At 35.1% G+C, this 12956-nt stretch overlaps 1 protein-coding gene across 5 annotated transcripts in view; it reads left to right on the top strand.

Moving 5' to 3' along the window:
* Positions 1-12956, top strand: part of ATG2B (autophagy related 2B) — a 42001-nt gene that overhangs the window by 27428 nt on the left and 1617 nt on the right. For 3 of the 5 annotated variants that reach the window (XM_062495527.1, XM_062495526.1, XM_062495528.1), the window contains exons 28-41: positions 196-366; positions 838-979; positions 1735-1937; positions 2848-3074; positions 3687-3795; positions 5070-5264; positions 5814-5915; positions 7506-7584; positions 8376-8580; positions 9527-9596; positions 10572-10654; positions 11126-11247; positions 11424-11578; positions 12644-12793. In XM_062495527.1, coding sequence (XP_062351511.1) covers positions 196-366; positions 838-979; positions 1735-1937; positions 2848-3074; positions 3687-3795; positions 5070-5264; positions 5814-5915; positions 7506-7584; positions 8376-8580; positions 9527-9596; positions 10572-10654; positions 11126-11247; positions 11424-11578; positions 12644-12793 — 2013 coding nt within the window. The remainder of the gene's footprint in view (positions 1-195; positions 367-837; positions 980-1734; positions 1938-2847; positions 3075-3686; positions 3796-5069; positions 5265-5813; positions 5916-7505; positions 7585-8375; positions 8581-9526; positions 9597-10571; positions 10655-11125; positions 11248-11423; positions 11579-12643; positions 12794-12956) is intronic. The other 2 variants (XM_062495529.1, XM_062495530.1) reach the window with 2 other exon arrangements.

Genomic DNA, 12956 nt, shown 5'->3' with positions numbered 1-12956 from the left:
AAATCTTCATGAGAGATTGTGATTTGAAAATTACTTTATTGTACTTAAAATCAAAAGGTTTTTCAGTTTACTTGTGTTTTTTGAACTCTTTTTTGACTAATTAAATAATTTTAAAGCAACTGTGTATACGTCCTTTTTTATGGAACTTTAGGACAATTTGATATCTGTTCTTGTTTTTTCATTGTTTCTCTCTAGACTAAACCACGTTTTGAGCTGCACTGTTCCAGTGATGTAATCCATATTCGTACCTGCTCTGATTCGTGTGCTGCACTAATGAATCTCATACAGTATATTGCAAGTTATGGTGATTTACATCCACCTGCTAAGACAGAGGTTAAACGTGGAGTTAGCAAGCCAAAAATGAAGGTATAGAGTGGCAAAATGATAGCAATTTAACTTTCTGCTTCTTGTAATATATTTTAATTTTAATCCCCATTCTATTTATGAATAATGAGATTATCTGCAAAAAACAATAACAAATTGTATCTAATTTAAAATATATTTCAGAGTTAAAGTAATATTTTTTTAATGCTTTGGCCACTAAATATTTGAAAACATTATGCTGTTTACATTTTGTACTTTATTCTCATCTAAAGAGGAAAATTCCAGGACATCTAGGAGCTGTCTGGGTACTCTGATGATCTAAATACCCTGAACCATAATGTTCTAACCTACTTTATGAATCATCCATCTTGGTGTTTCAGATCACTTGACTATTTAACAAGTTAAGACGTTTTTTCTCACAGTTTAAGAGCTGTGAATCAAGCTGTTCTAGCGAAATTTTCTTTGACATTTGTTGTTTTTGAGATGTAACTATGTATAGTTCCTCTCCCACAGGTAGAGACCTTTAGCCAACCATCTTCCCACGGACCAGGCCTTGCTGAATCAGAGCAGCAGATTTTACGGGATTTGATGAGCGATGCAATGGAAGAAATTGAAACTCAACAGACTGCTTCTGCCATGAAGCAGGAGTCTAATGGTGAGAATCTGCTGAAGGCCTAACTGCATATAAAGTACAACTTTTCTGGAAACAAAGTTTTGTCTATGTAGAGATGCTGCAATAAGAATGGGAGCAGGTACTTAGGATGTCTTAAGTCTTCAAACTGGAACAGATTCTTGCTTTTAACAGTTGTAATGCAGAAGTACTTTGAGATTCTAGTCAAATACACATTACTGAGGTACTGAAAGCAGTAGGGAAGAAATCTATCTCTGGGACTCTGTCAACACCCCAAATTCTGTAGGAGTGTAAGTTAATGTGGAGGTATCGAAGACCTCTCTGCTGTGTATGAAGAAGGTCCTGGAAGATGGTACAGTTCCAAGTCAGAGGAAAAACTTTTAGCTAGAAAGACTTTTTTCAATTAACGAATAGAATAAGATAGTTAATTTTATCACAGGATTATGGCTTCTGCATCGTGGCTGGAGTGTAATTCAGCTTTTAATTTTGTATGGATTTTGTACTGCAAGTGGACTTCTATTCCATTACTATTTTCATGCTGTCTGGTCTTTTCTGTGATGAAAGGTGAGCAGTCACTGTAGGTTTTGATGCTGTGGTCGTATTGCCAAAATGAGAAATCTGAGAATTGTATCTTATTATAGTGGGAATTGATTCAAGATAAAATAAGCAAATTTGCTTGATACAACTGAATTAACAAACATCATTTTATGTAATTGTTGTATTTTGCAAGGATTTTTACCCTGAAACATGTTTTTTCTTCACCCTCCTTTAACTCCCAGGAGTTTTGGATGACAGATCTCAAACTCAGGAACCATCTTGCTCAGATCTCTTCCTGTTTCCAGATGAAAGTGGAAATGCCTCACAAGAGCCAAGTCCCACTTATTCTTCGTTTACTCATCACCTGTTAAGCGAGGCCATGGGAGATGTTCCAGCAGAAAGTGATGATTTCTGCATTCTTTTTGCTCCTAAAGTTGCTGTTGCTGTAAGATCCTTTGAAAATTACTAAAAAAATCCATATATAAAATGTACTAAGAAAAGCCTATGTAAAACATGGACAAATAAGATACAATAGATTTCTGTGATTGCTTAGTAATGCTTTTCTGTTTGAAAGCAATTAATGCATTATTACTGTTAGGAATGAGTGCAAGTATTTTCAAATAGATAATAATTTTTCTATATCTCTGCACTATGTAATTGTTCTTATCTGAGCGTCAGATTAAAATGTATTGGCAGTTTTAGTCATGTTTGATCTTTGTCATATCGACTTACAATGATGGCATAGTTAGGAAAAAAAAGTGTTAAGCAAAAACCAGCATTTATCAAAACAGCAGCTTTGCACATCTTCCAATCTTCTGCTCATTTCTCTCTTAATCTAAACTTTCAGTGTTTATAAGGACCTAAGATCCTTGCCAAACCTCAGAGAAAAGCTTGTGTGTCACTTTACACCAATGTCTGTCCTTTGCATGTTATTTGGTGGTATTCTTAATAGACAGAAGCAGTTTGTGGGTCTTCTAATCTTCCTGATTAGAAACTGCATTTTCCCAGTTATAGTTGAGCTTGTTTGTTTCCAAAAGTGCTAGTAGGGCAGCCTGGGCTCTTCTGTGGTTTTCTGTTTGCTTTCAACTAGTACTTAATTTTGTTTATAGTTTGGGTGGGGAAGTTTTTGGTTTTGGTTTGGGTTTTTTTATTGTTGTTTTTAACTACTTCGCAGCTTTTACCTTTTTTTCATATGCTTTTGTCTGTACTTTATAAGAAACATTTCTAAAATGATCATGTGTTGTATAAGCTGTAGGAGAAGTACAGAGAAATTTTTTCCTTTTCATAGGAAGGAATTAGATGTCTCAAAGAAAGCAGATTTCACCTTCTTAATGCTATATGCTTTTTTTAATTAGGAAAAAGAAGAAGAGCCAGTTATAAAAATAATGGTTGATGATGCAATTATCATAAAGGAAAATCATTTCAGTCAACCTATTAAAAAAACAGATACAAGCAAAGCTCCCCTTCATTTTCCTGTTCCTTTGGTACGCTATGTTGTAAAGGAAATATCTCTTATTTGGCATCTTTATGGTGGAAGGGATTTTGGGACTGCACCACCAACTTCTCCAGCTAAAAGTTTCATGTAAGTGTTTGATTTAATTATGTGAATTAGAAAATTTAGAAATACTTTATATTCTTGTGATTTGGAGTAATCTTAATGCTCAATCTCAAGTCTTCCTTGCTTGCTTCTTCTTGACTCCCTTTTCACAAGGAATCAGTCACAGAATGGTTTGGGTTGGAAGGGATCTTAAACATCATCTAGATTATTATTAACTCCACACATCAGTGTATTTTTCCTGTGTCTTAACCTGGACAAGCTGGGTTTGATTTTGCTGATCTTTAGAGGGGAGTGGAGGGATGGATTTTATTTTAGGGTAATATTAGTAGTCAGATTTTCCTAAAGAGATCAGACTTAAAGACCATAAGAGTCAAATTTACAGGATGTCCTGTGACCTAGAGAATAAGATTACAGCTAAAATTAAAGAAGTGTTTTATTTGATGGGATACATGCACCTGACATTCTGCTTAGGTGTGTATTGCTTGAACAAAAAGAAATTTGGTTAACAGTAACATAATTTTGATTTTTTAAAAATATAATTAAAATACTAAGAAGGTACCTCCAATGCATTTCGTTTTAGATTAACAGTGAGAACTTCAATCTGCAAAAGTGTATTTTTCCTTTTTATTTCCCCAGAAGTCCCCATAGTTCTCCTTCTCATACACCAACAAGGCACGGACGGAACACAGCATGTGGAGGAAGAGGAAGAAACCCAGACTTCCTGATGGAAATACAATTGAGCAAGGTGGGTAACAGGAATGCCTTCAGCCCTGACCATGTGTGGATATCATTACATGTTATACTCCTTTGGTAACACCTTTCCATTAGAGTTCAGTACTATTTCTTTCAACAGTATCTACATCTAAGCAATCACTTTGGTGATGAATGTAGAATGTTCAACAAAACCTGTTAGCATAGTATTTACTTGCTGAATAAGCTTGTTTCTAAAGATGGAGGATAGCCATTACAATATTCTTAAAAATTTATTGTAACCAAGTTTTGCAACTGCTCTTCTGTTTCTCTCTCTTCAGTTCCATTCTGAATACGTATGCTTGTTATGAAATTAACTGTTCTAACAAAAATAAGCAAGACATAGATCTGTTGAGAATATTCATTGTATCAGTTTGATAACTGGATATGAAATAACATCTAGTTATGTCAGAGTATTGTTTCTGTGTTTCCCCTAACATATTTAGCACCCTTCAGGTATAAGTATCTTAGTGTTGTTTTTAAGGCTATGCTTATCTCTAACATAGGAACTAGATGTTTTTTCTGGTGCTGTGAATAATATTGGCAAGGAGTTAAATATATTTCATATTAAATGGATCAAGAACAAAAAAAAAAGTTTTCAAACTTTTCCATAAAAATGAAAGGCACCACATAAAAATAAAGGCCTTTTTATAGTCTATGTGCATTTCTAAAACTTAAAATTCATCCCATTAGCACTTCAAGCTTGTTGGAAATATGTGATACTTAAGGTAGCATTTTCTAGGAAAAAAATGACCTTGTAATAAAAAAGAGGGAGAAGGGAAGCATTTAATATTCCACCTGAAAAACTTCCTTGTAGAATGATAGCCGTCTCTCAATTTGCAGATATTTAATGAGAGTTGGTGTTAGCACTGAAGCAGTATAAAGATTTTTTCCCCTACTTGGACCCCTAACTTGGTACAAGGCTGAATAGTAATGTTTGAAGAAATGAAGAATAAAAGGTGTCACAAGCAGTTTTGCTTTGGAGCTCAGCACGGGGCCGGCAGGGGCCGCTGCTGCACTCACTCAGCGCGTTCCGGCATTTGGGGAGCAGTGGGTGCTACAAATTGGAAGATTTCTACTGCTAGATATGTTAAAACTTGAATAATGTTTGGAAATCTTAATAGTATTTCTGTAAATTTAAAATAGTAGGCAGCTTTAGAAGTTTGTATAATTCTCTGGGGATTTTTTATTTTTTTAAAGAACTATTCTGCTATTAAAGGGTGCTTTTCAATGAAACTGATTATGCTGGTTTTCTTTCCTTTTTAAAAGGTGAAATTTCAGCATGAGGTGTATCCTCCAGGTGGTGCAGAAGGTGACTCCTGTCTGTTGGAGCAGCCAGTGTCACGACAAGTTTTTATTGTTCAAGACCTGGAGATCAGAGATCGTTTAGCTACATCACAAATGAATAAATTTCTCTATCTCTACTGCAGTAAGGAGATGCCCAGAAAAGCACATTCAAACATGGTATAGCTATGAAATGTTAATTTCTTACAATTACAGTGGGGGCTATCCCTGTGGGGGCTGTGTGCACTTCTTAGTCTTGCAGAAGCAGAACCATGAGTTTGTGGAACACTGAAGTAATCTAGTATGTTCATAGTTATTTGCTTGACTCTTTGTGGATATAAAGACTAATTCAAATGTCAGTTTAAATGTCAGCATGTCAGGTATTAATGGATTTGAGATTGTTGGCTAAAAAGATAGATGCGCAGGACTACTTTGATAGCTTTCACAATTTGGTTTTGAGAAAAATGCTTGTATCAGTGATGAGACTTTTCACTACCCATGCAGATTTGTATTATTATGGTATGCAATAGTCTTAGTGGTTCTGTAAAGAATTTAATAACTTTTCAGGGGGTTTCTTTTAATAACATTCAGAGTAAGTTTTTATTCAATACTGTAATTGCTAAGTGGAATCATACTAGTACAGAGATTTTGCAGTAAATGTTTTCCCTAGCTTAGATTTAGTAATTGTGAATGTTAGTGCTTTTGTTGATCTTGCTGGTTTTTCTTCAGTTAACAGTTAAAGCGTTACATGTCCGTCCAGAGTCTGGCAGATCCCCACAGGAATGTTGTTTACGTGTTTCACTAATGCCACTTCGCCTCAATATTGACCAGGTTGGTTGTGCCAGTGCAAAAAAAAAAATTTTTTTTTTTTTTTTTTAAAGAATGATACTTGGGTTTTCTTATAACCAGATACTTTTAGCCATCATAGGTATTTTGTGTTTTGCATTTTCATGGTGTGATACCATTTTTATTTAATCCTTGTGTCTCTGTTGTTTCATTTATATCCATGCCAGAACTTGTCTTCTGCTCCAGCTGTTACAAAGACTGGATTTTTAAATTTAAGAACTAAGAATATCTTTAGGCAGAACTGTTTTCTCAGTAAATTTTCCTCCTGAAACTACTGATAATCTCAAAAGGTTTGGGGTCAGGGCTTTTAACTCTCAAATGATCTGGTTTTGTTTGTTCATGAAGTGACTTCATTGCTTTTGGTTGAAAAAGGTTAATCATTAATCCAGAGGTGGTTCACATCTTGGTCAACGGCACTTGACACTTGAGAAAAGCTTCTGTAACCTGAAGGATTTGTCTTGTATCAACTGCAGTGGCAGGAAGAGCAGAAATAGTTTTACTTTCTTTAGCAGGCCTTTGTGCAAGATATCTTTTATATATTCAAGAAGCATTCGGGGTTTTGCGAAGTTAGTAAGAGCTACTCATGTTTGTGCTGGCAAATATGAAGCACAGTTACTAGTCTTTGTTAAAGCATTTCTTCCCTAATTTGTCACCTTCAGAGAGTTAGTGGTGTTTGGGTTTTTTAGGAACATAATCAGGATTTCCCTACTTTTTCCTTCTTTCTTTCAACACACATTAGAGACCAGGTTTTCATTTCACTCGTTGCAAAACTGAGCTCTGTCTGGTTTGCTATAATGTCATCTAGAAAAAAAATGGCCTGGAAATACTGCCATCTAGTGAAGAAGTATGTTCTCTCTTGGTTACTTTTAGAAGTCCTATGTTTTGTACCATAAACAAAAGTCATATTTACAACCTCTGTGAAATTAACCACAGCTTTTTTGGGAGCACAGGGCTGCATGCAGTCATTAGAAAGACTTGTTGTTCCTACTTAAACTGTCATTTTTACCAGGTGGAAGTAAAAACAGAAAAGAAAGTCCAGTTGTCATCAGTGATAGGAAGAATAAGGCACCAGTGTGATGAATCTATATGAAAAAGAAGCTGGGATGTAATAGCTTTATGACACTATTAAGACCTTAATACCATAGATATTCATGACTTTTAATGAAGCAGTGATTAGCCTTGATTTATAATGATTTGGTTGACTTTGACAGTGCTAGAGAAGAATATAAACTATATTTAAATACCTTCTACTGCAAATCAGAGAAAACTTAATAGCCATTAAAACACTGGTGTTCTGGAACAGTCTCCAAAATGAGAGTAGAAATGATGAAAATAACCTTGAATTTTTAAGACAGAGCTAGATGGATTATGGAATCCTGTTATATAGGAGCAGGGTGCACTGGCTAGGAGGGTCTTCCTGGTTTCTTCCTAGATTTCTCTGTGGGTTGTGCATGTTAGAGGATCAGAGAGTTTTTTCATATTTGCATAGAAATAGATCTGGAATAGTAGATGTTTTTGGAGAATTAGGTCTTTGTATTTATTTTAACCTGATTGTATTTTACTTTTTGCCATTAGGATGCCTTGTTTTTCCTGAAGGACTTTTTCACTAGCCTTTCTACAGAAGTAGAACTCTTAGTTACTCCAGATCCTGAAGGTATATTTAAAAAAAAAAAATCTTAACATACAAGTGCTGCTTTTTTGTCCTTTAATTTTTGTACATGTCTGTAAACTCACATTTGACTTTTGTGTGTATAAAAATCCCTGTTGGGGTTTGAGCACTAACATTAATGACTGATTTTTTTTAGAACTCAAAAGCCATTGGTTTTTACGCTTTTTATTTTAGAAATATGAACAAAGGTCTTCAACACCTGGAATCTTAATTCTATAAAAGGTTTAACCAAAATTGGAGCATATTTAATAAGAGCTTCTGGAAAAGTGGTGGACTGTGTATTGTGTTGCTTATTTATAAAATTGAATTCTTGAAGTTCTCTGAACTTCAAGCTAATAGACAAACATATTTTATGCAAGGGTTATTAAATAATGTTTATATGCAGTTGAAGCAGTACTTCTTATCAGTTAAGTTATCTGATGCAAAAGCAGTATATATTGAAAAGCATATTTCCACTATTAACTGTATTTGGATATTTCTTAGCTGCTATACTGTAGTTGTTTCTGTTGATGTGTCATGCTGAAATGCATTGGTGATGAAGGACTCTGCAGTACTGCCATTAGAACCAGATATATTATTTATGCAGATGCACTAACCTCAACTTCAGCTGCATGTGGTAACTTCTGTCAAAAACTAAGAGAATCTGAATATTGCCGTACTAGTAATTCCTGCTAATAAGCATTAGAGCTTACTAAGGGCACAGTAATTGTGTAAATGTAATCTCTGTAATCCCTGAGAAAAAATAGTCACTTTATATGTATAACTTCTTTTCTTAGTTAAAAAGTCTCCTGGTGCTGAAGTTACCTGTAGTTTGCCCAGGCATGTCAGCAGCCTTAAGGAACCAAGTCCAGTCATTTCTTTTGCATCACACAAGCAAGCGAATGAAAATGGCAGCATTGATTCTATGGATGTGGTTAATGGAGATGATGATCATTTCTCACAAGAAACAACATCATACAGTGATCAGCCAGTATTTTTCAGGTAAAATTATGTTACAAAATTTCTAGTGACACATAGCTGAATGTTTTAAGAAAGTGTGGTGACAAACTTCACACCTTCAGGCAAGGTGCATTTTTTATATTTTTTTATTGGCTGCTTGTAGAAAGCAAGTAAATTTGGTTCTGTCACTGGAAAGTCACCAATGATTTTCATTAACTTTTGCATGTTACTTGCACAAGGAAATAAAAATTAAATCTCTGCCCCGTAGAGAACCAGTAATGAGATGGTTTACAAATGCATAAAAACAGTAATGTTTGTACTATTGTGTCTAACTATAAATTATCTAATATAATCAGAGATGAGAGTATATAAAGGAATAGGATATAAAGATATAATGGAAAAGAGGTAGGAAATTAAAATATCACAGGAGAAACTCTAATGTAGCCCTGAGTGGGAAGTGACTATGAGAATTGTAGCTTGTTATCCACAAGTTTTTTCATGTGCATTCAGATCATGTCTCTAGCAATACATGTGTGCTGTGGTAAGCAGTGCAGAGTTAAATTTTAATAGCATGGTTGTGATTCTATTTCACCACATACATTACCAACATGACTTTTTTATCAATTTCCACTTTCAGGACTAAATTTTGCCTACAGAACCATAATTTTTTGGGTGTTTGCTTGTTTGTTTTTTTTTTTAACATAAATATGCTCACTTGAAGGATTAGTAGTGCATTTGCAGGACTTTTAAATTCATTATAAATGCTAGCCTGAAATACATGTGAATAAACCAAGAAAAGTTGAATTTTCCACTGTGTTTTGTACATTTTTTCTGAAGTACTAACATAGTAACGAAAGGATTTGTGCCTTACAGAAAAGGGTACGACATCCTATTCCAAGAGAATGGGAGACCATGAGTTTCTTTTCAGAAAGATAATTTTATTTCCTTTCCGTGTTTCTCACTATAATATTTTCTTTGTATGTCCCAGAGAATTTCGCTTTACATCAGAAGTTCCAATACGTCTTGATTACCATGGCAAGCATGTATCAATGGATCAGGTTTGTGTATAACACTGATGCTATAGAACAAAAACTTGATGTTGTTTGTTTTGCTTTCCCCTCCCTGCTCCCCATTAATGGGGGTATATTTTTATGCTCTGTAATCATTAATGATGTGATCATGACCAATGCAAAACACCTTCTTTCCCCCTGCTTAGTTTTAGTAAAATTTAACCTTGTTTCACTCTTAATTAGAAAATTAGGGGGTGGATCCCCCACATACAATTAACTCAGGATGGACCTTGAATGTCACATTTATAAGCTCAAATGATTGGCTTGAAATCATAGTGTATGGCTGCAGTGCCCCTCAAAGGATGATATTACTGTCTGACACCAGAATTGTGCATTTTATTTTATTTTTTCCTCATTGATGCCAGAACAAAATATTGTTGTCTGTTCTTCTTGTTCCCATTCCTTGCAGTCTAGTAACATATGGGCATCAGTGGCAATGGCAGAACCTGTCGCAGATGAAAAAAATGCTCATGGTTCTTGTTAAAATATGCATTCTTTATCACACTGAGTTTAGAAGCCAACATCAAAAATTCCTATTTGCACGAGACTTGTACTTTGTCATGCCAAATCAGTAAGAAAATATGGAAAGCAGCAACTTCTTGAATTTGCCTGGCTATCAGAAATTGAAACATGAAACATGGTAGCTTTAGAATGCCTGGAATACACTAAAGCTAGAACTATGTTTGTATAATTTATTATAGTTACTATTTCTGAAGAAGCCTTGTTGTATCCAGGTGTCTTTCTTTGAGTAGCATGTTAAGCCAAGTTTCCTTTTTTGCAAGTTTCCGTGTAACATGATTCATAGCACTGTAATGAGTTACATTTGGGAGACTGGGGGGGAACGTTTAGACAGAATACTTGTAAGTAAGAGTTGAGATGATGAAATTATTCCTTGCCAGTTGTAGTAAGTAAGTAGTTGTAGGTTCAGTAAATGTATATGATAATGAAATACTTCACTTACAGGGAACATTAGCTGGGATTCTTATTGGGCTTGCTCAGTTGAACTGCTCAGAACTAAAGCTGAAGAGGCTTTGTTACAGACATGGGTAAGTTTCCTCAAAATATAAATCAGTACTACTATTGTGAATTTGACAAGTTTAGGGGGAATAATTGAACATTGCAAATGTGAAGCAAGTTTTCTCTTAAGATGCCCTTCTAAAATCCAAAATGCTTTTTGACTTCACAAATATTTCTTGATTCTAGGTTTTTTTTCAAATGTGTAATTCAAGAAGAACTTCTTCAGAACAGAATTTAATATATGTGTTATTCTTGATGATAAACTCTTAATTTTAGTTTCATGTTCACTGCCTATGGAACTGGACGTGATTATACAGTTTAGAGTTTATTTTATGAAGCATATACCTTTGAAATACTTGTCTTAGCCAACAGCAACAAAAGATGGCATTTGAAGAAGCTTTCCTTTTGTTTAAATGACATCTTTTACTTCAGTGAATAATGAATGCATTTCTCTTATTAGGAGTTGTTTGTGAAAACAATAATAATTGTATTCACTTTAGTTTATTAGGTGTGGATAAATTGTTCTCCTATGCCATCAGTGAATGGCTTAACGATATAAAGAAAAACCAGCTACCAGGAATTTTGGGAGGAGTAGGGCCTATGCATTCACTTGTGCAGTTAGGTAAGTTAATTCTTACTTCTATTCAGCTACGTATGAATGTGTTTGTTTCTTTAAAAAACAAACACCTCTCCCCTCTCAAAAAACCAACACAAACCATGTTGACTCTTGTTTTCATTCCCTTTCAAGAAATTCTGCCTATCTGGGAGAACTGACTCTGATGTTGTCTTCATTTTCAGTGCAAGGTCTGAAAGACCTCGTGTGGTTGCCAATAGAGCAGTACCGCAAGGATGGTCGTATTGTCAGAGGCTTTCAGAGAGGAGCAGCTTCTTTTGGTACTTCCACTGCGATGGCAGCACTGGAGCTAACAAACAGAATGGTTCAGACTATACAGGTAGAGTGTATTACTCCTCAAGTTAGATGTGAAATGAGAGGTGTGGCTAGTAAGTGCTCTGTATTAAGCTAATATCTTAGTGCTATAGATTTAAAGTAGAGAACATCTATTATAAAAGAAAAGGCAGCTGTATAAATAGGAGAGCAGAGACTGGGCAAAGTTTGCAGCAGTCTGTGAGGTGAGAACTGTGGCATCAAATGCAATGGTTAGAAAACTGTTAAAATACTGCTGAACACCCAAGCTGCTGCTTGTTTCTTAATGTCTTTTATGTATCACAATGTACAGTTTACTATGGAAATGTTCGGCTTCACTAAAATAAGAAATCACTGATGTTGAGACAGATGAGTTCTTCATGCATGTGTGTTATCCAGTGACAATCATAATGCAGTAGTGGATTTTTACCTTTTTTAAAAATGTCACTTTATCTGTGCTTATTTAAAAAAAACAAGCCCACAAAACCAACCAACCAAAAAAAAAGAAACAACCAACAAACCCAAACCAATACTGTTTCTGTAGATCTACACAAAGTCTATAAAGCTTCCTGGATTTAACCCTAAGGCAATCTTGTTTTAAAGTGTAAATAAATTTATGTTTCTTAATATAAAATATGCAGAAATACAATGAAAATACACTTTTACCACCTAATCTTGCAAAAATACTATATGTGCTTAAGATTGAAGATGGCTTGAACATGTGTAGTCAGAAAACCAGTGCTATTAATCACAAGTGGGATTATTTGTGTTTGTAAGAAATACCACTGATCAAATATTCAGTTTCTGTCTTGAGCATTTTATGCAGTTTAGAGGATGCCTTTGAAGAGACAATAATTAGGAGGGGAGAAAACCCCACCCAAACCTACAACATTCACTCTTTCATTATGGAATTGATGTATAGTTAGAGCTGCACATTCCAGAAGTTCTTGTACAAAACTGTAATCTGGTGCAAGTGGATATTATTTGTGGAATAGGAATTTTGATTTCAATGACAACACCCTATTAGTAATTTAAATATGCGATCAGGTACTGTAACACTTTTATGTGTTTTGTATTTGCTTCTGATGTGCAGGCAGCTGCAGAAACTGCTTATGATATGGTATCACCTGGGCCAACCTTCATTGAAGCAAGAAAGATTAAACGGTTCCCTCGCCATCGCTTGGCTCATCAGCCGGTCGACCTGCGGGAGGGCGTAGCCAAAGCGTACAGCGTGGTGAAAGAGGTGAGTGCACAAGCAGTTGTTGGAAACCAAAGTTAAGAATTATTTCGTAAAATGATGAATAAAATAACAGATGTCAGTTTAAGTTGACCAAGTGGAGGAGATTTCAGTTTTGAACAAGACTGTCTTCGTCAGTTATCTTACAGCAGCAGAAATCTTGAATGGA

This window comes from Cinclus cinclus, chromosome 6 (genome assembly GCF_963662255.1).
Source record: "Cinclus cinclus chromosome 6, bCinCin1.1, whole genome shotgun sequence".
Classification (NCBI taxonomy): domain Eukaryota; kingdom Metazoa; phylum Chordata; class Aves; order Passeriformes; family Cinclidae; genus Cinclus; species Cinclus cinclus.
This window is presented reverse-complemented; position numbering and strand designations above follow the sequence as displayed.